Consider the following 21,804-nt stretch of genomic DNA (forward strand, 5'->3'; position numbering starts at 1 on the left):
TTCTTATCGTGTTTGAGAAGACACGTGTGCGTCAGGATAAATACTGGAACCAAAGGTTAAAGGTCGACTCTGAACCTGAAGCAGCAGAATGTGTTCTCGTGTGTGTGAGCTGTTCTCTGTGTGTTTCAGAGGGGTCTCCGTTCAGCTGGTGGCTCGGGGGTCCGGGTCCCGGTCGTGTGCAGACGTATTGGGGGGGGGCTCAGCCAGGCAGCCGACAGTGCGCCTGCGGCCTTCAGGGCGACTGCGTGGACCCGCAGCACTACTGCAACTGTGACGCCGACGGAATGGACTGGTACTGACGTTAATAAACTATGAGGATATGTTTGTCTTTTAGTTTTCTTCTTGTCGTCTCTCTCTGTCCTCGTGTTGAGAACGATTCCTTCCTGGTATCAGTCGTCTATCACCAGCTTGTCTCGTCCTGCCTCTACTTTCACGAACCAGACCTGCCGCTCTTTAATATTTCATCAGACTAACAAAGTGCTGTGAGCTCCAGCTCTTCCAGGTCTGAATGTATTTATACCTCCGCTCAGGAGAAAGTTTTCATCAGAGAACAACAACTACTGGACAGACTATCATAGAGGAGGAGGTCTGGGTCAGAGAATCAGTCTTTAAACTTTGGCGATTAATTGGTTTTAAGAGACAGATCCAGGAATTAGGTTCCTTTGACAATACAATAATTTTGGGAAATTTTCATTACTTTCTCAGTGAATAATTCATGGTTATTTTGCGAGCAGATCCAAATAAAAATCTGAATCTAGTTTAAATGACAAACCAGCATAGTTTGGGGATTTTCTTCATTCTCCTCGTGCTTGTTGTTGTTTAACAAATGAATCTATGTTCTCATCATCTTCTGCTTCGTCTGTATTTACTTCATCATCGTCTTCCTCTCCTCAATGTTTCATTTCATTTCTTTTATCTGTCTTCTTCCTCTTTTCTTTCCTTCTCCTCCTGTTTATTTACTTCTGCACCTTCATCATCATTTTCCTTCCCCTCCCTCTCTTCTGTCTCCTCAGGGCCGAGGACTCGGGCCTGCTCACCCACAAGGAGAGCCTCCCCGTCAGGTCCCTGGTGCTGGGTGACCTCCAGAGGCCGGGGTCAGAGGCCGCCTATCTGGTGGGACCGCTCCGTTGTCATGGAGACAGTAAGCCCCTGACAGCAACCATCCTCTTTTTAAAAACGTATCTAAAAAAAAACAAAGAAAGAATCTTTGCTTTCAGCTAATCAGCGAGAGGGTTTCTTGTGTTTCTGTCAGAGAACTTGTGGAACGCCGCGTTTTTCGACAAGGAGACGTCGTACCTCCACTTCCCGACGTTCCACGGCGAGCTGAGCGCCGACATCTCCTTCCTGTTCAAAACCACGGCGTCCTCGGGCGTGTTCCTGGAGAACCTGGGCATCCGAGACTTCATCCGCATCGAGCTGAGCTGTGAGTCCAAGATCTTAACTTTTGAATATGTGTGCATTTTAAATATAAAATGAAATCTTAGTGTTCTTGTCTTTACATTTTCTAGAGTCCAATATGGAACTTAACTCTGGATCTTGTGGAGTTTTCCATTTTCCTCTCGTATGTTTCCAACATTAGATTCTGAGGTTTTCACTGTTAGTTGCTTTTTAATCAATTTTCTCCCTCAGACCGGCGCCGACTTCATTGAAACCATATTCCCCCCCCAGCACACACACACAGGACGGCATTGCATTAACCATCCATCCAATAAATGTGTGAACAAGATTAAACCCATAAAGAGCAGCTCGTAATCACTGTTGTGGCCGGCCTTGTTTTTACAGCAATTAATTTTACAGGTGTTTCACGAACTCTCGGGGGAATTTTCACCGCGACCCTGAATCGATTCCTGTCTCCGGCGTAACAAACACACCCGGGCGCCACAATGTGTCGTTTAGATCACGACAGTAATAACCAACTGTGTGTTGTGCGGTTTATGGCTGCCATGGAGATGTGGCAGCGTGGAAGAGGTGCGTTTATGGCCCACCGTAGATTGTGTTATTTGAAGTGTAGCTGTATTTCCCAGCAAGGTGTCCTTGTGCTTACGTGTCTGTGGCAGTAATGCAGTGAGGTGTGAGTTACACCTTCACCGGGGGCCGTGGTGTGTGTCATTTAAAAAAGAGCAGCGTAGACGCCATGAATCAGTGACTCGAGTCGTTTCGTGTTTGGAATCTTTCATTTCACTTTGCTCTTTTAGGCTACGTCCAGAATACGACATTTTCATTTCAAACTAAGACTTAAACAATCTCATTTTGGTTCGGTATCAGTTTTAAACAGCGTCCACACCAACACGCCTGGTGTAAAGAGGGATTTTTGCATATTGCACAAATAATATCTCGTCTCTTACACATGTAAACACTTGTATCATTGCAGAATTTAACAACAGCTGTTAGTAAAGTCATCAGGGTCAGACACACTTGTTATTGTTTATTCCTGTTGTGTTCTACACTCGTAGCTGAGGCTCATGCCGATTCTTTTCCTTTTTTAAAATGAACACATAGTAGCATTGATGTAGCTTTGGTTGAGTTTACTTTACTTTTCCGTTTCAATGTCTTTCCTTGTGTTTCGTTGCATTTTGGAGGAGGCTACTCCAGATATTGGAGGAAAGGGACACACACACACAGAAACTATCACAGGGACACTGCTGCAGCCACAGCCTTGCTCCTCTGGGAAATCACTGTCATTGTTGTTGTTCCAGCTCTGGATCCTGCTGCTGTGTTACGCTGTGGCCCGGGCCCGGAGAACTGTTTCTAAATGAAGTTACCGTGGGATCCGTTGCCATTGTTTCATTTTCTTCTGTACTCCCGTAGTGATGCATCCTCGGCCCTCCACCGGCAGAACATGAAGAGTGATGGTTTGCTTTGTCTGAGGCTCTTGTTGTTGTTGTTGTTGTTGGAGAGAATCCGAGTCGACGCCGCAAGAAACAACAAATACAGACGTTTAGCTCCGAGCTGCTGTCCATGGTGCTGAAGGGGGCTGAGGCTCTGGCCGTGGTCCTGAATATGAGGCTGAAACTCCTCTGAGCGCAGTGATGGAGGAATATGTACATCATGTTGTTCATATTCTACAAACAACATTATTGCACAATGAGATACATCTGTCATTGTCTGGTTTATCAAACTGTAGGATGGTGAATACTTTTCTACATTATTCAACTTTCTAATATGGTATATTTTAAGCAGCAGTGATGTTGAAGAAGATGATGATGATGAAGGAATCTCAGCGGACACTGTTCTTGCTTGTATAATAAGGTTTATTACACAGAAGTTAAAGGTCAGGACAGGTACCTAGGTATACCAGGAGACGTTCTAATGCAGAAGTCTGCCTCACCAAGGAGACAAGGATTCTTATAGGGGAGATGTTTACCCCAAGACTTGAGATAAAATGACGTCACACATAGGGGCCTCGGAGTAAAGACGTGCTTCATACACAGGGATGCAGATCTGAACCTGTCTAAGAGCTTTCTCTGAGGGAGAAAACACTGAACGAGTAACACATGGAATAATACGTAGGAACTCTGAGAGTCCAAGAACGAGGGCTTCATAGCTATAAACCTGTCATTATGTTTTAAACACACGCCAAAATGATCTCTCTAGCTGAATATAGCACACTACCTCTCTGGTTCTTCCCTCCTTCTTTGTCTCCATCATCTACAGAATGTTAATCCCTTTCTACCTCCTTCTCTTTTCCTCCATTCTGTCGTCTCTCCATCAGCCTCCACTCAGGTGCTCTTCTCCTTCGATGTGGGTAACGGGCCGCTGGAGGTCCGGGTGGAGGCGCCGGCTCCGCTGAACGACAGCCGGTGGCATCGGGTCCGAGCCGAGAGGAACGTGAAGGAGGCGACGCTGCGGCTGGACCAGTTCCCCCCCGCCACGCAGGAGGCGCCGGCCGACGGACACTTCCACCTGCAGCTCAACAGCCAGCTGTTCATAGGTGAGCAGCCTCAGCCATCAGATTATATTAAATCTGTTTCTTTGTCTCTGGTTATAAAACAGATCCTTATAATTTCACATTATTCACATTTCAGTCAAATAATTGTTTTCTTTCTGATAATATTTAATGAAAGACAGTTAATTCTTCTCACCACTCCTCATTACTTAAAGCTTTCGTACAGAAGAGTTATTTTGCTCCAGTTTATTAGCTGTTTATGACACATTTCCAAATGAAATGTATTAATAAATGTGTTGAATGCATTTGCTTCTTCCTCGTAAATAAAACATTTCCAGAGCCAGTTTATTTGAAAGAACGTGTTTTACAATCGCTTTTAAAACTGAAAAAGTGAAATTGTTCATTCTCAAGGAATTAGAGAGAAAAATTCAGATTTACTCACAATAATCAAAAGGTGCTGACAAAGCGAACTTGCAGAGATGACTTACAATGACAGAAAGAATTAAAAAGTAATAATTTCAAACTAGTTTCACTGATATCTATGATTTTGTGCAAGTTTACAGTTTGGTTGAATTTAAGGAAACTGTGGTGGAGGTGTCTGTTCTACTGAGTCTCATTCTACCTCAGTCAGTTTCTGCTGTTTGGCCGAGGAGACTGGATGAGTCCAGCAGCTCCAACAGGATGTGATGTCGCTGTGCCTCCTCGTGCAGCTCGCATTAAATCCGGCAAAAGGCTAAAAATAGTCTCTTTTTGTACATATGCTAATGTACCATTGGCGGAAGCTCGTTGTTCGCTCAGCAGAATGGGATGTGAAAGATGCTGAGTCTGCTGAGTCTATTCTACTGGGAATCCACATCCCTCTCTACATCCACAGCAAAACACTCTGAACTCCTGCAGGTCGAGATACAGAAACTCTGTCCTCCTCTCGAAGTCCTGCATCCTGAAAAATGAGACAGAAATCTCAGGATTCACAGTCCTGAAGCGCTATTGGCCGAGAGCCACCGGCTGCTCGCTGGATATGAAAGTGCCGAATCGATGGTTTCTGACCACTGAGCAATAATCTCTTTCAATAACTAATCGTGCATCGGGGAGCTGTGTTTATTATTATAGTGTGTGAGGGGATTTCTTGCAGCGAGGGTCTTTAAATAGTAATAGTTGTTTATCGGCAGGCGCAGCTCCAAGTCTGATTCTCGATTTAACCTCGGAGTCTGGGAGAAATAATGAAAACGCATCAGTTATTATTATCATTCTGTAAATATTATACATGTCTGTTCATATCAGTAAACACAACGAGGAGGGAAACAAACTAGAGCATTGGCAGCGGCAGGAAAATATTGATGGACTGAATGTTTTTAGCCGATAATCCGCTCTGAATAGCCAACGTCTCAAATCCATGCGCTCACCTCTGAATTACACGACAGAAAACTGACGAGTAAATGCAGATGTGCTGAATGTGTGATTTGATTTCCAGTCTCCGTGTTGAGTCCAAGAAAAGAACCAAGTTTAATATATTTTCTGTTAAACTGTACACGAGTTATCTGTTAGGAGCACCGGCTTATCGCTGACATACAAATACTAAGTAAACAATATACGGCGTGTGTATACATTAGCATTAATATCAGCTCAGCTCTTTTGCAATCACAAGCTGCAACATTGCTGCACAAGCTGTATTATTGTTCCCGGCTTATTTATGAGCTGAACTCCAGCCTCCGACACTGCAGGGAAAAAATATTTACTTTTCTTGCATTTTTTAATAACTAAGCCGAATTATCATGTGCAGTGAATTTATGAGACTCAGGTTTAAAGTCCTGTTGTAATTGTCCCGTGTGAATTTATTAGCCCTAACTCCACAAACAGTTTATTTATTCGTACTTAATTATTCCTAGTACAGATTTATAATGTGGTAAATTACAGTGTCTCGGTTCTCAGCTCGTGCTGGAGTTACAATCCGTCCGATTGCTTCTCCAGATTCTTTACGGCCTGGTGTCTGTCAGAGAGAAATATTCACACGCAGCACATTCCACGTGTTGGGTTTTGTCATTATCTGCTGGCTTGTCTGGTTTGGAGAGATAAGCCGTTGGTTGGAGCTCCATCAGTGTCGGTGTGTGGTCGAGAAAACTCAGTATTTAACCCGGTGTCATGATTTAGCTCTTGTTGAAATTGGATTTTAAGGATTAGTCAGATTTATCCCATCTGCAATTAACCTTTATATCTATAACTATATTCTTGCTTGGTAATGATGAATTGAAGATTTATGTTTTTGCAATATCCTGCAAACATAAATCAACAGAAAAGTCATTCAAATGTTTTTAAATGTAACCGTTCAACCGGTCACGAATGTTGAATATTCTCAGATGATGATTCTTCACATTTTAAGTAACGTTGCTCAGAAACAAATCAATCGATATCTGTCTAATATGCAGCAGATGGATCTTTTCTGTTTGTGCTTTATTGCATCGGACACTTTCCTGTGATTTTCTGCTCTCAGCCGCAAAAACTGTGCTGTTGAAGTTTTCTTCCTCTAACGAAGTCTCTCTCTCTCTCTCTCTCTCTCTCTCTCTCTCTCTCTCTCTCTCTCTCTCTCTCTCTCTCTCTCTCTCTCTCTCTCTCTCTCTCTCTCTCTCTCTCTCTCTCTCTCTCTCTCTCTCTCTCTCTCTCTCTCTCTCTCTCTCTCTCTCTCTCTCTCTCTCTCTCTCTCTCTCTCTCTCTGGACTTTTCTCTCTGAAGCTAGAGGTTGATGCTCTTTTGTATTTCCAGCCACACACTTTGCCTTTGATCACGGCCTTGATCTCATGTAGCGACGCTGTAATTGTCTTGTTAGAGCCGAGCTTGTAGACGAGGTTGAGACTCCCACTGATCTTGAAGGTCTCGCCGATAGCCCTGCTGCTTTGGTCAGAGGTTTTTTCTGCTCTGGGACTTTTTTTGATCTTTGCTTTGATATTCACCCTCCAAATCCCTCATTACGCTTTTTATAAATGATCTCGGTGTCGTGGAAATGATTCCTGGAAGCTTTGGGGCGACTCCCCGTCTCTAAGGTGCCGCCACGGTATAGAGCCAATGAGAGGGGGGAAGAAGGTTCCTATAGGCTTCCTCTATATGTGAGAATGTGGAATAGAGTTTAGTTGAGATAAAGTTTAGTTTTAATGAAGACGTAACGCAGGGAGTTGCTGAAATGATGAGTTTGAGGTTCTGTTTAGTTTCTCTTCTTAACTCTTAAGCTCTTATATCCAACATTTGACACCATGAACTCTACAGGCTCAATTTCTCCAGTGACCACATGAAGGAAACTTCCTCTCAGAAAACTCTTCTCCTATTCCAACCCCCAGCATCTGTGCAGAAATGACAGGACGTCAGATTTTAATTCTTGCCACACGTCACATGTGACAGCACAGTGTGTGTGAAGGTGGACATGTGTTCATTATATCATTTCACTTCCCTTCGGTCGGAACCCATTATTTAGACGAATCTGACAAATTGCAAGTGACGTGCTGGGGATGGTGGGAGGAGGCGTGATGGGGAGGAGGGAAGATCTGGCTTCCAGCTCCACACACACACACACACACACACAAACACACACGCACACACACAGATATACGTCCTGACACACAACCAGACAGTGAGTCAGCCCGGCAGCGTGTTCAGATTGATGTTTTTTCAGGCAGAGCTAACGACAGCTGATAAAAGTTCTGTCCCCGGATCAGTTTTCCACCGACAGTTGTTGTTGCCTCGTCTGTGTTTTCTTCATCGTGTTGACAGCTGCAGAATAAAGAAAACACAGAATCTCACAGACTTGTCAACACACAAAGAAAGAAAAGAAAGAAAGGTCGAGGAACAGAAATCACAGGATACAGTATAACCCCTCTGTGTCTCCTGATGTGTTCAGGAGGAACCGCCTCCCGGCAGAAGGGCTTCCGTGGCTGCATCCGCTCGCTGCAGCTGAACGGCGTGACCCTGGACCTGGAGGAGCGGGCGAGGATCACGCCCGGGGTTCGACCCGGCTGCCCGGGTCACTGCAGCAGCTACGGCTCGCTCTGCCAGAACCGGGGCCGCTGCGTGGAGAGAGCCGCCGGCTTCCACTGCGACTGCGGCCTGTCGGCGTTCACCGGAGTCTTCTGCCACTCAGGTACCGTCCACGTGTCACTGAGCCTCAAACTGGACCAAGAGACAGGATGTACAGGTTTATCATGAGGCATTAAAGAACACTAAAGGAGAAATAAACACATGAAAAGAGGAGACTTCAGACTGTTATTCAGAACATCAACATGTGGATTTATAAAGGTCGAGAGTCTTTATAAATCCAATGAACCTTTTAGTGAAGTGATCACTCAACAAGTATCGAACCAAAGCTTTCATGCAAACTGAGGCTGAGTGATTTCAGTCTATTTAAAACCATTTGTTTGCTGTGACATTCAATGCATTAAAAAAAAAAAACATCATCACATTGAACTTTGTATCTGGGTTAAACAAACTGAAGTGAGTTCAGCTGCAGGAGAACTGAACAGACGAGTAGATCTGCATCAACAGGACGAGACACAGAGGTGGAAAGTGGCTGAAAATATATGTTCTCATCCTGTTGATATCAACAGCTCATCATAAAATACATGAACTATAACATTAGCATGTACACATAGACAATTATAAAACAAAGTCTAAGGAAATACGAATATTATAAATAAATATGTGTGTGTGTCAACTAGGTTTGCAAAATTCCGGGAATATTCAAAGTTGGAAACTTTCCATGGGAATTAACGGGAATTAACGGGAATTAACGGGAATAAACGGGAATAAACGGGAATAAACTGGAAATGTTGTGGGTAATTTATACTAACTGTATTTACCTTGTCATATACAGACATGAATATAAACATTTTGTTGTGTCATAGGCTGATTTGAGCCCTGAGGAAACTTTGGGCACTTGACTATATGCTTCTGCATCGTTGTGTCATTCTTAACATAGGTCTTTGCACAGTATTTGCAAATGTACACAGCCTTTCCTTCTACATTGGATGGAGTGAAATGTCTCCACACATGAGAGAGTGCACGTGGCATTGTTCTGTAGAATAAGATGAGAAAAAAGTTTGTAAAAATATTTTACAATTGATGGATAAATGAATGGAAATAGGCTAGATGAACAGATGAACTATCCTCAATCAGCATGCTAATATATTTTCCCAGTAATATCATTGAAACTTACCTGACTAGTCCTTCACTCTACAGCAGGCCTCAATAGCCCTGCTGTAGAGTGAAGGATGCTGGGAGTTATCTGTGCATGTGATGGAAGAATGCACAGTGGAGGGTTGAAACTCAACGTGCAGAATGTGCTGCATTCCATACATCTTTAAAATAGTGTTTTGAATGATGTTTTTATTGCTCAGCGTTTAATGTGCATAGTTTTTTTTTTTCAAAATTCCCCAAATTCCCGAGCTTAATATTCCTGTGGAAAGTTTCCTGAAATTTACCAGAAACTTTCCGCCCCTTTGCAACCCTAGTCAAATATACTCTCTACGTTTCTGATGTATCTATAACAGTGAGTGTGTGTCTCTTCCTGCAGAGGTGTCGGCCTCCTTCCAGTCCTCCACCTCCGTCAGCTACACCTTCAAGGAGCCGTACGAGCTGATGAGGAACAGCAGCGCCCCCCCGTCCTCCATCTACTCCGACGTGACGCTGAGAGGAGAGAACGTCTCGCTGAGCTTCAGGACCAATCAGAGTCCGGCTCTGCTGCTCTACGTGTCCTCGTACTACAGAGAGCACCTGGCCCTGCTCATCAACAAGCACGGTGAGGAGGAGGAGGACGCTCTTATTTTGAAGGAGTGTGGTTGGTCTTCTCTTTCCTGTAGGTTTTACAACATCGTAAAAATCACCCCTCCGCCTGTTGACCTCCATTTTCCACATCTTTTTCTTGTGGTCTCTCCTCCAGGTCGTTCAGATTTGAGACTGAATGTCTTTATAATCTTCCTTCCTCCATATTCTTCCTCCCTTTCACCCTTTGAACATGTAATTCCCTCTCCAATTCCATCTCTTCTCTCTTTTCTCATTAGTAGTTGCTTTTTCCTTTATTTCGTTGTTAGTCTTCTCCTCCTTTCTCAAGGTTTTCCAATTACTTTCCTCCCCTCACATCCCCTCCCCCTTTTCCTTCCTCCTCCTCATCCTTCGCTCCGCAGCTTTCCCAGATCTGTCAGGATCTGTCCGATCTTTCTTCTTCTCTGGATTCAACCCGTCAGCCTCTGCTGGCTTTTAATCTGTCCAGCTGGGTGGACTGGCTGGAAGAGGACAGAAAGAGTTCAGTGGTTTTATCAGTGGGAGCTGATGGGTGATGTTGAGGGGGGGGGGGGTTGCTGCAGCTTCTAATGGGCGACAGGTCAGCGTGCTGCAGAATGAAACAGCAGAAAACTCACTGATGTGTTTTATAAACTTTGGACTCAGATGATGATGTTGTGAGTGAGTTTGGCTTTTAAGAGAAGGAGGCACTTTGAATTTATAAATCACATTTTCTGCTTCCAGGAGTCTGATAAAACAGCACTTTGCTGCTAGATTAGCTGTAAATGGATTTCTCTGCTGTTAATGACTCACAGCTGATGGACAGCAGAGCATTAAGGTTTCCTGTTGACGCTGGAGTTGTCAGGTTAATGGTGTTAAAACTCAAGTTCAACGAAACTCCAGATCCAGAGAGCTTTTTATTGTTTATTTCTTTTGCCCTCGGCGGCTTTTACACCTCCTCAGAACAAATGCAATTTCTGTGTCACTATTTCCACTGTTATCAGGAGCAACAGATACAACTGAATGACAAATGATTCTTACTTCTTGGTAAATACGTGTTTTTGATACAGAGAACATATGTATTGTTCTTTGTGGTATTAATTACTTACAAAAGTAGACGTGGGTTATTCTGTATTCACCTGGAGGACAATTTGAATGTCTTATAATCTTTCTCAATATTAAAAAATCCACAGACTTCACTGGTTTTTCATGAAATGTTAATGTTCTAAAAAAATGTGTCAGAGCTGGAGTTTTCATATTGATAGAAAAATGAAGCTCTAATGCTCTTGATATAAAAAGCTTCATTGAGTCAGATGCTCGTCATCAAGATTCATGAAAAAATAACGAGATTAGTGTAAGTGTTTTTGAGCAAGAGAGAAACATTCAATTTAAAATAAGTGTGTCTGTGTGTGTGTGTGTGTGTGTGTGTGTGTGTGTGTGTGTGTGTGTGTGTGTGTGTGTGTGTGTGTGTGTGTGTGTGTGTGTGTGTGTGTGTGTGTGTGTGTGTGTGTGTGTGTGTGTGTGTGTGTGTGTGTGTGTGTGTGTGTGTGAAGATAAGCTGGAGGTGAGGTACAAGCTGGACAGCAGCAGAGAAGCTGAGGTGCTGAGGAGCAGAGTGAAGAGTTTGGCAAACGGACAATTACACACAGTTACTGTCAGGAGACTGAGCGACTCTGTGTCCGTGCAGGTAACAACACACAACACACACACACACACACACACACACACACACACACACACACACACACACACACACACACACACAGTATAGTTGTCCACCATATATCCTACTTATTCCTGCAGAGAGCTCAATAAATATAAAGTGCTATATTTTGCGATCATGTCCCTGGAAAAACATTAATATATCACAACAAGCTAATATGAGCTAATTCAACCTGCAAATTAATAAATAATAACATTTGCAGAATTTATTTGACAATAAATTAAAACTCAAGGCAATAGCAGATACAGAAATAATTGACATGTTCTCTCCCTCTTGCGATAACGAGTTTCCTGCTCCGTTAATCAAGCCCCGGTGATGAGGGCGGAGCTACGGCAGGGCGGCAGGGACAAACTACACATCAAAGCATCTGCACGTGAAATATGAAGCATCTTAATCATATCTGGATCTAGTGAATCTCTTATCTTGTTAACCTCCCATGATAAATGATGTTAACTTCATCTGACCCAGCCCCATTAAACGACTGTATAATTATCAAGACGTGATATGAAATACAAGGTGACCTCGTCTTGCACGGGTGCCCCCCCCCCCAGCCCCCCTGGAGTATTGTGAGGCTCCAGTGACATATGAGGTGCATCTCATCTTGTCGACATCTATCACCTTGAGTCATTATGTCGTTAGCGACACACTCTGGGGACGTCGGGGGGGGGGGGACACACACAGCGGTTCCATGGCGCTGGCTGCTGATGGCCGGCGGCGTCCGGACAGAATCACATCCTCTCTCTCCCCTGAGCAGATGTCCCATTGAAGAATGAGTCACTGTGGGCGAGCGACACGCTGCGTCCAGTTCTCAGAGCGGGGGGGCGGGCGGGGGGGCGGGTCGTGTTCCTCTGAGGGTTCAATGTTCACGCTCGCTGCTCGTTCAAGATCAAGTTCAAACACGGGAGGAGAAAGATTCCAGCTCCAGAAACTCATGTTGATTTAGGGCAAAGAAAACTTTCTCTGGAGCCATAATCGACTTATAACCATTTTTCTATTCTTTATTAAACCTTTGCGACATCTATAATCTATATTAGTTAGTAGAGATCAAATAATTATAAGGTTAAGTAGAGAGTAGAGAAGCAGTGAGTAGAGCACATTACATTTTTTACATTTCATTTAGCTGACGCTTTTATCCAAAGCGACTTACAATAAGTGCCTTCAACCCCGAGGGAACAAACCAAGAACAACAAGAATCAAGAAAGTACAAGTTCTTCAAAAATAAAGCAAAACTACAAAATGCTATAAGTAAGTGCCATTTAAGAGCTACTAAATTGTTAGTTTCAAAAACATAGCTCTGCCAAGACCCAACAGTCCCATTGACTTCAATCAGGCCGACCAATTGTACAGATTCATAAATATCAGTCCCTTAAAAGTGTTTTTGCATAAAGTTCCATGAGTTTTTCTTTGGGTAATGGCTGAAAACGTCAAAAAGCGTCATCTTGCAATGTTAAATAATATGAAAATATATCCCTGGAACCAAACCTTCATTGGTTCTTTCCACGTAGAGTTCGGACACTGTCCATCATTTCTTCTTCTGAGCTGCTGAGATGAAAGATGATTTTCCTTTTCCCAACAATCGACGAGAGATTTGTGTTTATTCCAGATCGACCAAAACAGCCGAGAGGACTTCAACCTGTCGTCTGACGGAGAATTCAACGCCATCAAGTCCCTGGTGTTGGGCCGAGTGCTCGGTAAGTGAAGCGGTGAAAGCAAAGAGTCTTTTAACGAACACAGCACTCAGGCTCATTTGAATAACGGCTCTCAGAACTTTGGCCTCTTTGTCTTCATATGAAAAACGCACAGAAGTGAATGCAGAGAAGCTTTTAGCAATGAGGATGGAAATTAAATCACTTTATCGTGTTGTTGAATGTTAAGTGCGACCGAGTTGAGGTGTAAACCGAAAAAACACTTCAGCTGTCATGTTAAACTTCAAACTGAGGCTCACAGCGTGTTGCTCCATCACTGCAGGAAACATATCTCGGACATTTTCAGTAATTTTTCTCTCCGGCATCTGGATCACACTGGAAAATAAACGTTCCAGCCGATTAATAAAACACAACAGAGGCTCTGACAAGGAAACACCAGGACATGAGTCATAAAAACCTGAGTCTGCTTTTTAACCCCTTGTAGACGAATGCCGCGAATTTGCCTCAAAACCCATTCCGATCTTTTTATCCCACTAATGCCTGATGGTGCAAATACTACACATACCATGAAGGTATTGGAAGCACTCTGCTGTCATCTAGTGGTCGGAGTGGAAAATACACACTAGCCCCTTGGTACTGTGCAGCAAAGTTATTTTGAGATATTAAGCTGTATTTGAAATACTGTGATGATAGAACAGCAATGATTGTACAGAAACATATGTTGTTATTCAATTTCAAGCAAAAGCAGCATCAGCATAATAATCTACATACCAGAGACTGGAAAATTTGTTAAATTACGGTTATGCCCCATTATGCCTAATGTCGCTAATTTGCTTCATACCTAAATTTTATATCTATTGTATATGCTATATTGAAATCAAAAATCTCCACTTAATTTAGCATCTGTATGACAGCCAAAAACACAAATAATATTTTTTTTATAAATTGGAAATTAATTCAGGCAATAAGGGGTTAAACTGACTATTTCCATCAGCAGTTCTCTATACCCAGAAAGACAGCAATTAATATTACATAGGAATATCTTGTTATATAAGTGCGTCTCGGTTTCATGCAGGATCATAAGTTTGCAGCAAATCATTTTCAGATTCAAACATTCCAGAAATGTCTGGTTCTCTCATGTTATTTTCTTACGTTTGAACTTTTCAAAAAAGTCAATTTTTCGATTTTCATTGGTTTGATTCGGTTTGTTTATTTTTAACCTGTTCAAGTGAAACCCTGAACAAGTCTCCAAAAACCCGGATCCAACACAAGAAATATACTTTCTTTATATTATTATATTTCTTCAGATTTAATCAAATATAGACTGTGAATGTCTCGGGCTGTTATCGATGTTTCAGAGGCTTTTCTGCTGCTCAAAAACTTTAATAACTCGCATTTCTTGCATGATCATGAAATTGATCAATATGGAAAGTATTAAATGCAAAGTTGTCATCGGTGGCTTCAGCCAAAAAATATCAATAGAATCCATATTTCAAGATCAGGCAAGATCTCACCTCATATCTTATGGATTACGTAATGATAAACCCGTTTAATTTTTGTGCATGTTCAGTAAATTCCAGTCTTTGAACTCCCGTCATGTCGGCGTGCGACCGCTCGTCTCCTCCGTCAAACCAGCAGCGACGAGTCGGATCAGGATCAGAACCCGAAGCAGCAGGAAAGTGGATTTTCTGTCGTTTCATGACAAAGCGATCATCCATCAGCCGGATTAATGGAACAGAGAGAGGGTGATGGAGGGAGGAGGGAAGGAGCTGAGAGCCGCGTGTACAGGCTGCCGTCATGTTTCCTGCTGCTCATCAACATGAACACGTCCTGGTGGAAGTCACAGTGAACAAACAGGGATGTGGCCGCTCGGCTCCCACAGCTGTTGTTTACTCTGCTGTGGAGGAGCGGAGGTGAACGATGGAGGGATTCAAGTCATTGAAATGAACAGATAGAGAGCGAGGCTGCACATCTGTCTGCTGGAGGGACGGACAGACAGTCTGTCCTCTGTGATGAGGGACGCCGGGTGTTCGATGTCCTGCAGGATCGTCCGGGGACTGAGGAGAATTGACCCTGACTCTGTGTGTTTGTGTCCCGCTGCTGCTCTCAGGAGAGAAACATGAGAATTAACAGCAGACAAAGAGGAGTGTTACTCCACATAATGAGTGGATGACTTGTTTTACAGGTGCTCGTTCACTATTCACTGTATTCTGGAATCAGTCGATGTTTCACTGTATTCTAGAAAATAAATAAAGTTAGTATCACAACCTGCTGCACAAACTGTAAAATATAACTCATGGGTCACAGGACGGCAGTGACACCATCACTGGACAGATCACCATGAAATGAAAAGTCCATAACAAACAGTTTATTTGTCCGTTTATTCAGTCTGGAATAATGACCCAATATTCACTGACACACCACAATCCTCCTTTGCTGCTTCCACAATAAAATCATGTGAATTAGATCCAGAAAGAAATGGGCTTCATTCTAAAACCTCTTATTTACTTTTTATCAGCGTCTGTTGGAAAGACAAATTAAGTAATTATGTCTTATTCAACTAAAACAAAGGAAACTAGTCGATAATCTAGTTTCTTGCCTCATGTCATGAAACTACAAAATGTCGTTTGTGTTCCATTTAAATCCAGTTGCCTCCTCTCCTCCTCCTCAGACTCTGATCTGGACCCGGACGTGTCCAGGTTGGCGTCTCTGGGTTTCTCCGGCTGTCTCTCAGTGCTCAGCTTTAACTCCATCAGTCCTCTGAAAGCCGCTCTGCTCCACCCGGACACCAGCCCGGTCTCCATCAGCGGACCTCTGCTCCGGTCCAGCTGCGGCTCCTCGGCTTCGGCCAATCCCTACGCAGCGGAGAACAAACACAGACTCGCCACAGGTAAGACTTTGAAGACTGTACAGTGTGAAGAAGATAATTGACTGATTCTATAAAACATCATGATGAGACTAAAACCTACATTAAACTGACAGTCGAGTTAAAACCTGAGTTAGCTTACGTCAGAAGCATTATTCAGATCTGCAGGTTGTCCGTCCGTCATTCTTGTGAATTATAAATCAAAGGGACACGACAAAATAATTTCTATTTCTAATTTGGCACAAACATTCAACAAACAGGCTGTTTTTTGATCTTTTCATGCACTCTCTTGATGGGTTCGGTTAGGCAGGTGGACCCCGGATGCAGAGGTCAAACAAAAAGTGTAATTTTAATGTGCCAACAGAAAAAACAACAAACAAAGGAGAATCTCAAAAAGTCCAAAAACTGAAAAAAACAAAAAGCACACAGGGGAAAACACTGGAAGCTCACAAGAGGACGAGAAGAAGCAGGGGACGTGAGCACAGGAGATTACAGCAGGAAGTAAGACAGACAGTAAGACAGAGCATTGACACAATGAACCGACAAGGACATGCACAGGGACGACAGGGGCAATTGAACACGGGTGGAACACATGAGGACTGGTGCAGACCATCACAGGGACAGGAAGTGAAGAAAACACACTAGGAACAGAGCCTACAAAATAAAACCGGAAAAAACACAAAACATGCAACACCGAAACCGCTCATATACAAACATAAACACAAGGATGTACAAGAAACACGAGGTCATAATTAAATAGAAAACACTCAAAAATACAAAACCATGACTGTATTTGAAAGTATTAATTAAGGAGCCACAGTTCTTTGCAGCTGACGGAGACAAGCGAGTGTTTCTCTAAGTGTCTTTTACTTCCTGTCCCCCTGACACTCTTGACGAGCTGCTCAACCCGTCCAGACGCCACTCGGCTTATTGCTGCCCGCGAAACACGTCACAAATTGAGCATCGGCACAAAGTTAACAGTTTCTGATTGTGTTACCGAGCCGACGCTGATTAGAAGTAAGTGAGTCGTCGCTTTGTTTCCGTCCATCTGCTTCAGAGAGGAGGAGACGTCACCTCCTGTTTGTGATACTTTATTAAAGTCTTTTATTCTCCATCTGCTCTGAATGATGATGCTCTTCTCTTTTCTCTGCATCCCCTCCCTTCTCTTTCCTTCCATTTCCACCTTTCTTCTCCCTCCTTTCTTCCACCTCTCTTGTTCCTCCCTCTCTAGACCTTGGTTCAGTGGGTTCAGGTCAACCTCTGGTCAATGCCATCAGGACCGACTCGGCTCTGATTGGAGGTACTGAACCATCTTCCTCTGGTGTCAATGGTATAAACACCAGGACGTCTCTTTTTAATCATTTTATCAACTTATTGTAAAGTTGATCATGCAGATATTGAGTTTTGCAACAATTATCATCTATAAAAACACCATATTTACCTAACTCATCATATATTCGTCCCCTGAATTCAAAAGAAAACCAGACATATTCATGCGCTGAGATCTTTGAGTTTGTTCAGTCTAGTGCAGATTATCAGACTATTTTTCATTTATGCTTTTCTTCATAAAGAGCCAGACGAACGTGTGGGATTGTTTGTCCTTGGAGGAGACATGTTCTCTCCGTCTCCTTGTTTGTGTCGGATGCATTTTGAACAAAGCGACAAAGCCGACTCTTCACCCGGTTGAACAAAGTTGTTGAACAGATGTTGAGCAACAGGAACTGTGTCGGTGCAAGACTCCGTTTAAAACTTTGTTGCTCTGCCAGCACGGATTGATTTAAAGTGAAGACCCCAAAGGTTTAATCTATAATGGAGATAGAAAAAGGTGAGACCCTGAGAAAAGTCATTTAAAAGTGTCCATTAAAACTGACTCGTAAAGGGCAGCTCACCTAATTAAACCTGAGCAGATGTTAAACCTCTTTCTCTGTCATCTTAAAAAATGGTCTTTTTTAAATACAATGTGCTATTACATTGATTTCAGTGGTATTTTCCAATTAAATTGAACCTGAGATCAAATTCTCAGATGTGCTCAATGGAGCAGCAGCTGAAGAGATGGAAAAGATTTGAACCGGTGTCGAATGTACTTGAAAGTTAGATTAGCACGATAGTGAGAACATTAAAGGGCATAAAGTGACTGTAGAGGGAGAGATAACATTCATACTTATTTAAAATCTTAAAAGAAACGATCTGATATCTCAGCCTTTCTACATCTTTAACCCCTTGTAGATGAATGTCGCGAATTTGCCTCAAACCCCATTCCGGTCTTTTTATCCCACTAATGCCTGATGGTGCAAATACTACACATAACATGAAGGTATTGGAAGTACTCTGCTGCCATCTAGTGGTCGGAGTGGAGAATACATACTAGCTCCTTGGTACTGTGCAGCAAAGTTATTTTGAGATATTAAGCTGTATTTGAAATACTGTGATGATGGAACAGCAATGATTGTACAGAAACATATGTTGTTATTCAATTTCAAGCAAAAGCAGCATCAGTATAATAATCTACATACCAGAGACTGGAAAATTTGTTAAATTACGGTTATGCCCCATTATGCCTAATGTCGCTAATTTGCTTCATACCTAAATTTTATATCTATTGTATATGCTATATTGAAATCAACAATCTCCACTTAATTAAGCATCTGTATGACAGCCAAAAACACAAATAATATTTTTTTTATATATTGGGAATTAAAGGGACTCTCACCTTTGTTGCATTTTTACATTTTTTTTGGATAAGGTTAGATTAGTATTAATAAGGTAATGACACTCTAAAATGCAAGACAGACCCACCAGGAGTAAAAACAAACAATTATTTCACTCTCATAATATTTAGTGAAAACTTCAACCAATAAAATTCTTCGGACCGAAGGACCTTATTGGCTGACAGACCTGTCTGTTTGCTGCATGGACATGCAGGTTTTCCGTCTGCTTCTTGTGGCGCATTCGGGCCCGCGTCATCAAGGCAAGAAATACGACGAATTCTACAAAAAAATGTATGACAACTAAAAGAATAAAGCAAATAAATGGCGCAAATAACCATTGAACTGAAAAATATATATGTGAATGTAAATGTATATAACTTACCGGTGCTTCTGAATCCGAATCCATTGCTTTGGTAAACAAAAACTCACGTGCGTGCGCGGAGGCAGCAGGTTGTAAGTCTGCTTGTAAATAAAGTTTCTTCAAAAAAATAAAAACACCGGGATGGTTGTAAGTCTGCTTGTGTAAATAAAGTTTCTTAAATAAAACACCGCGGATGGGAACGAGGGGGTGGGGCATTGGAGGAAGGCGGGATGATTTGAATGTGCTGTAATTCTCAAATGCAACAAAGGTGAGAGTCCCTTTAATTCAGGCAATAAGGGGTTAACTGTGCTCTGCCTTGCAGGTGTGATAGCGGTGGTGATCTTCGTGGTCGTGGCCGTCCTGGCGGTAACGGGCCGATTCCTCTACCGCAGGAAAGAGACCTATCGGAATCAGGAGGTGAAGGGAGTCAAACGGGAGGACAGCCCCGATTTCCCCTTCAACAGCCAGAGCGACTCCCAGAACGTCTGCGGTGAAAACCGAAAGGAGTATTTCATTTAGCCGGAGACGAGCCCGGTGAACTGGAGACGCCTCAGAACCTCTCACTGAACTCAGAGCCGCTGGGAGACTTCACTCACTGAAGTGGCTCTGCAGCGTGTGGAGGCAGAAACAGAACAATCTGCACCCAGTGTCGTCTTTCTGTTGCTTTTCTGTACATTGTGAAAAACCGATGCAACAGTGTTGGACTTTTTAACAAAAGGTGTCGATGTCCTTGTTTCATCTGTAAATAATTCAGACATGTAAATGCTGAATTCACGTCTTTGTAACGCTCTCTGGCTGACGTCACTTTGTCATATTGAAACGTTGAAACGGTGTTTTATGGTGTTCGGGAAATGTGGTTATTCGTGAGGAGAGTTGATTATCGGTCGAGACAAACTCTCATTTACATGATTACCTTCATAACTCCAGGGATGTTTAAGGTCTCCCAAGATTCTTCTTGTCACCTTCCATCCCACTTTCACTTTCAACCCTTCCCAGTTCTATCCCTTTATTGAAGTCTATATTCTCCATCTGCTCTGAATGATGATGCTCTTATCTTTTCTCTGCACCCCCCCTCTCTATCTCTTTCCTTCCATTTCCACCTTTCTTCTCACTCCTTTCTTCCACCTCTCTTGTTCCTCCCTCTCTAGACCTTGGTTCAGTGGGTTCAGGTCAACCTCTGGTCAATGCCATCAGGACCGACTCGGCTCTGATTGGAGGTACTGAACCATCTTCCTCATTCAGTCATACTGGGACTCATTTCATCTGGTGTCAATGGTATAAACACCAGGACGTCTCTTTGTAACGATCTCTGGCTGACGTCACTTTGTCATATTGGAACGTTGAAAAGGTGTTTTATGGTGTTCGGGAAATGTGGTTATTCTTGAGGAGAGTTGATTATAGGTCGAGACAAACTCTCAGACTCATTTACATGATTACCTTCATAACTCCAGGGATGTTTAAGATCTCCCAAGATTCTTCTTGTCACCTTCCATCCCACTTTCACTTTCAACCCTTCCCAGTTCTATCCCAGTTACAGAAGGAACTGCAGATTTCTGAAGCTCGGTTTGACAGAAACCCTTCAAAGATGCTTTTCTTATGTAAATTCCCATTTGAAGGACTCCAGCTGTTTTTCTAGTTCTACGTCTTACCTTCCCATGGTTCAATTGAATCAGACAACATTGCTCCAGTCAAACTAGATTCCCATTCGATTCATTTCGGAGACGTGTGTGACTGGGACTGTCTCCTGCCATGACAGGTTGAGTGATCTGACGTGGACTGACGTGTGCTTTCACTTTGATTTATCTTTCTTTCTTTCCCAACCACAAAAAGCCATCATATCTACTTCTCTTTCTCTTTGTTTGTCCCTCTCCTCCCTGCTGGAAGCTTCCTTTCCCCTCTCTCTGAACACGAAAGCTTTTAACAGTGACGGCAGCACAAGGCTCTGTAACACTGGGCCTGTCTGTCACCTCCTTCTCTGCACAGACGTGTGTTTTCAAACGCTAATCTGCTTCTGACAGGTGGACTGTGACTCGATGGAGAAGCAGCGAGCTGATCAGGATGAGGCGCTGAGATAATCCAGGAGGCGTCAGTCAGGCAGACATGGAATGAAAAACACACGTCGTGATATTAGCACTGTGTGAATTCAGCTGGTGTGTAAAGAGGAGCTGCTGACGGAGGGGAAGCTGAGAAGCAGAAAGAGGATCGACAGCAGCTGTTAAACAAATACACACCGTCGACTCTCTGCCAGGCCCCCGGAGCACTGATGGGGTTTTAATGAGAAAAGTTGCTAGGACTTTAAAGTGCAATTTTCAAATGGTTACACAGAAACCACAGTCAACAGCTATTCTCTATGTAAAGATCTAAAACCAGAAGATAAAACCAGAGTTGTTGAAGTTCTCCAGCTCGGCTCTGAATCTGCTCCTCTGGTGTCACTGGCTGGAGTCGACATGAGGACGAGTCACTTAACTGGTTTTTAGCCACATTATGAATTTCTTCTGCAAATGTTGCTCTTGGCAGTTGGCTTCCTATACAGGTATTGTCGCGGAGCATGATGGGGTTGATGGGGTCATTCTCACCGGGCTTTGGGAAACTGCAGAGAACAAGACCAGCGGTGATGTTGTGGTTGAAGAAAGGCGAGTAGCAGAGGAAGTGTTGGTTTGGGGCTGAGAGAATATCCAATATATTTATAACCTTTAGAAATAATAAGATTAGTCATCTCCCACAAAACAGACCTCTTGATACAGAAGTGAAGAAGGTTTGTGGTAAAAACGGTGAGTCTGAAATATCTTGAATATGTGGTAACAAAAAATGATTGATCCCAGGACTTCTACAGTTTCAGTTTGGTTTTAGTTGTTGA

At 43.0% G+C, this 21,804-nt stretch overlaps 1 protein-coding gene across 1 annotated transcript in view; it reads left to right on the forward strand.

Moving 5' to 3' along the window:
* Window positions 1-19,466, forward strand: part of LOC133017910 (contactin-associated protein-like 4) — a 52,112-nt gene extending 32,646 nt beyond the window's left edge. The window contains exons 13-23 of the mRNA XM_061084160.1: window positions 130-292; window positions 1,014-1,141; window positions 1,253-1,423; window positions 3,713-3,931; window positions 7,770-8,009; window positions 9,438-9,662; window positions 11,197-11,330; window positions 12,970-13,057; window positions 15,684-15,902; window positions 17,110-17,178; window positions 19,270-19,466. Coding sequence (XP_060940143.1) covers window positions 130-292; window positions 1,014-1,141; window positions 1,253-1,423; window positions 3,713-3,931; window positions 7,770-8,009; window positions 9,438-9,662; window positions 11,197-11,330; window positions 12,970-13,057; window positions 15,684-15,902; window positions 17,110-17,178; window positions 19,270-19,466 — 1,853 coding nt within the window. The remainder of the gene's footprint in view (window positions 1-129; window positions 293-1,013; window positions 1,142-1,252; window positions 1,424-3,712; window positions 3,932-7,769; window positions 8,010-9,437; window positions 9,663-11,196; window positions 11,331-12,969; window positions 13,058-15,683; window positions 15,903-17,109; window positions 17,179-19,269) is intronic.
* The last annotated feature ends 2,338 nt before the right edge of the window (window positions 19,467-21,804 follow it).

Source organism: Limanda limanda, chromosome 13 (assembly GCF_963576545.1).
Source record: "Limanda limanda chromosome 13, fLimLim1.1, whole genome shotgun sequence".
Classification (NCBI taxonomy): Eukaryota; Metazoa; Chordata; class Actinopteri; order Pleuronectiformes; family Pleuronectidae; genus Limanda; species Limanda limanda.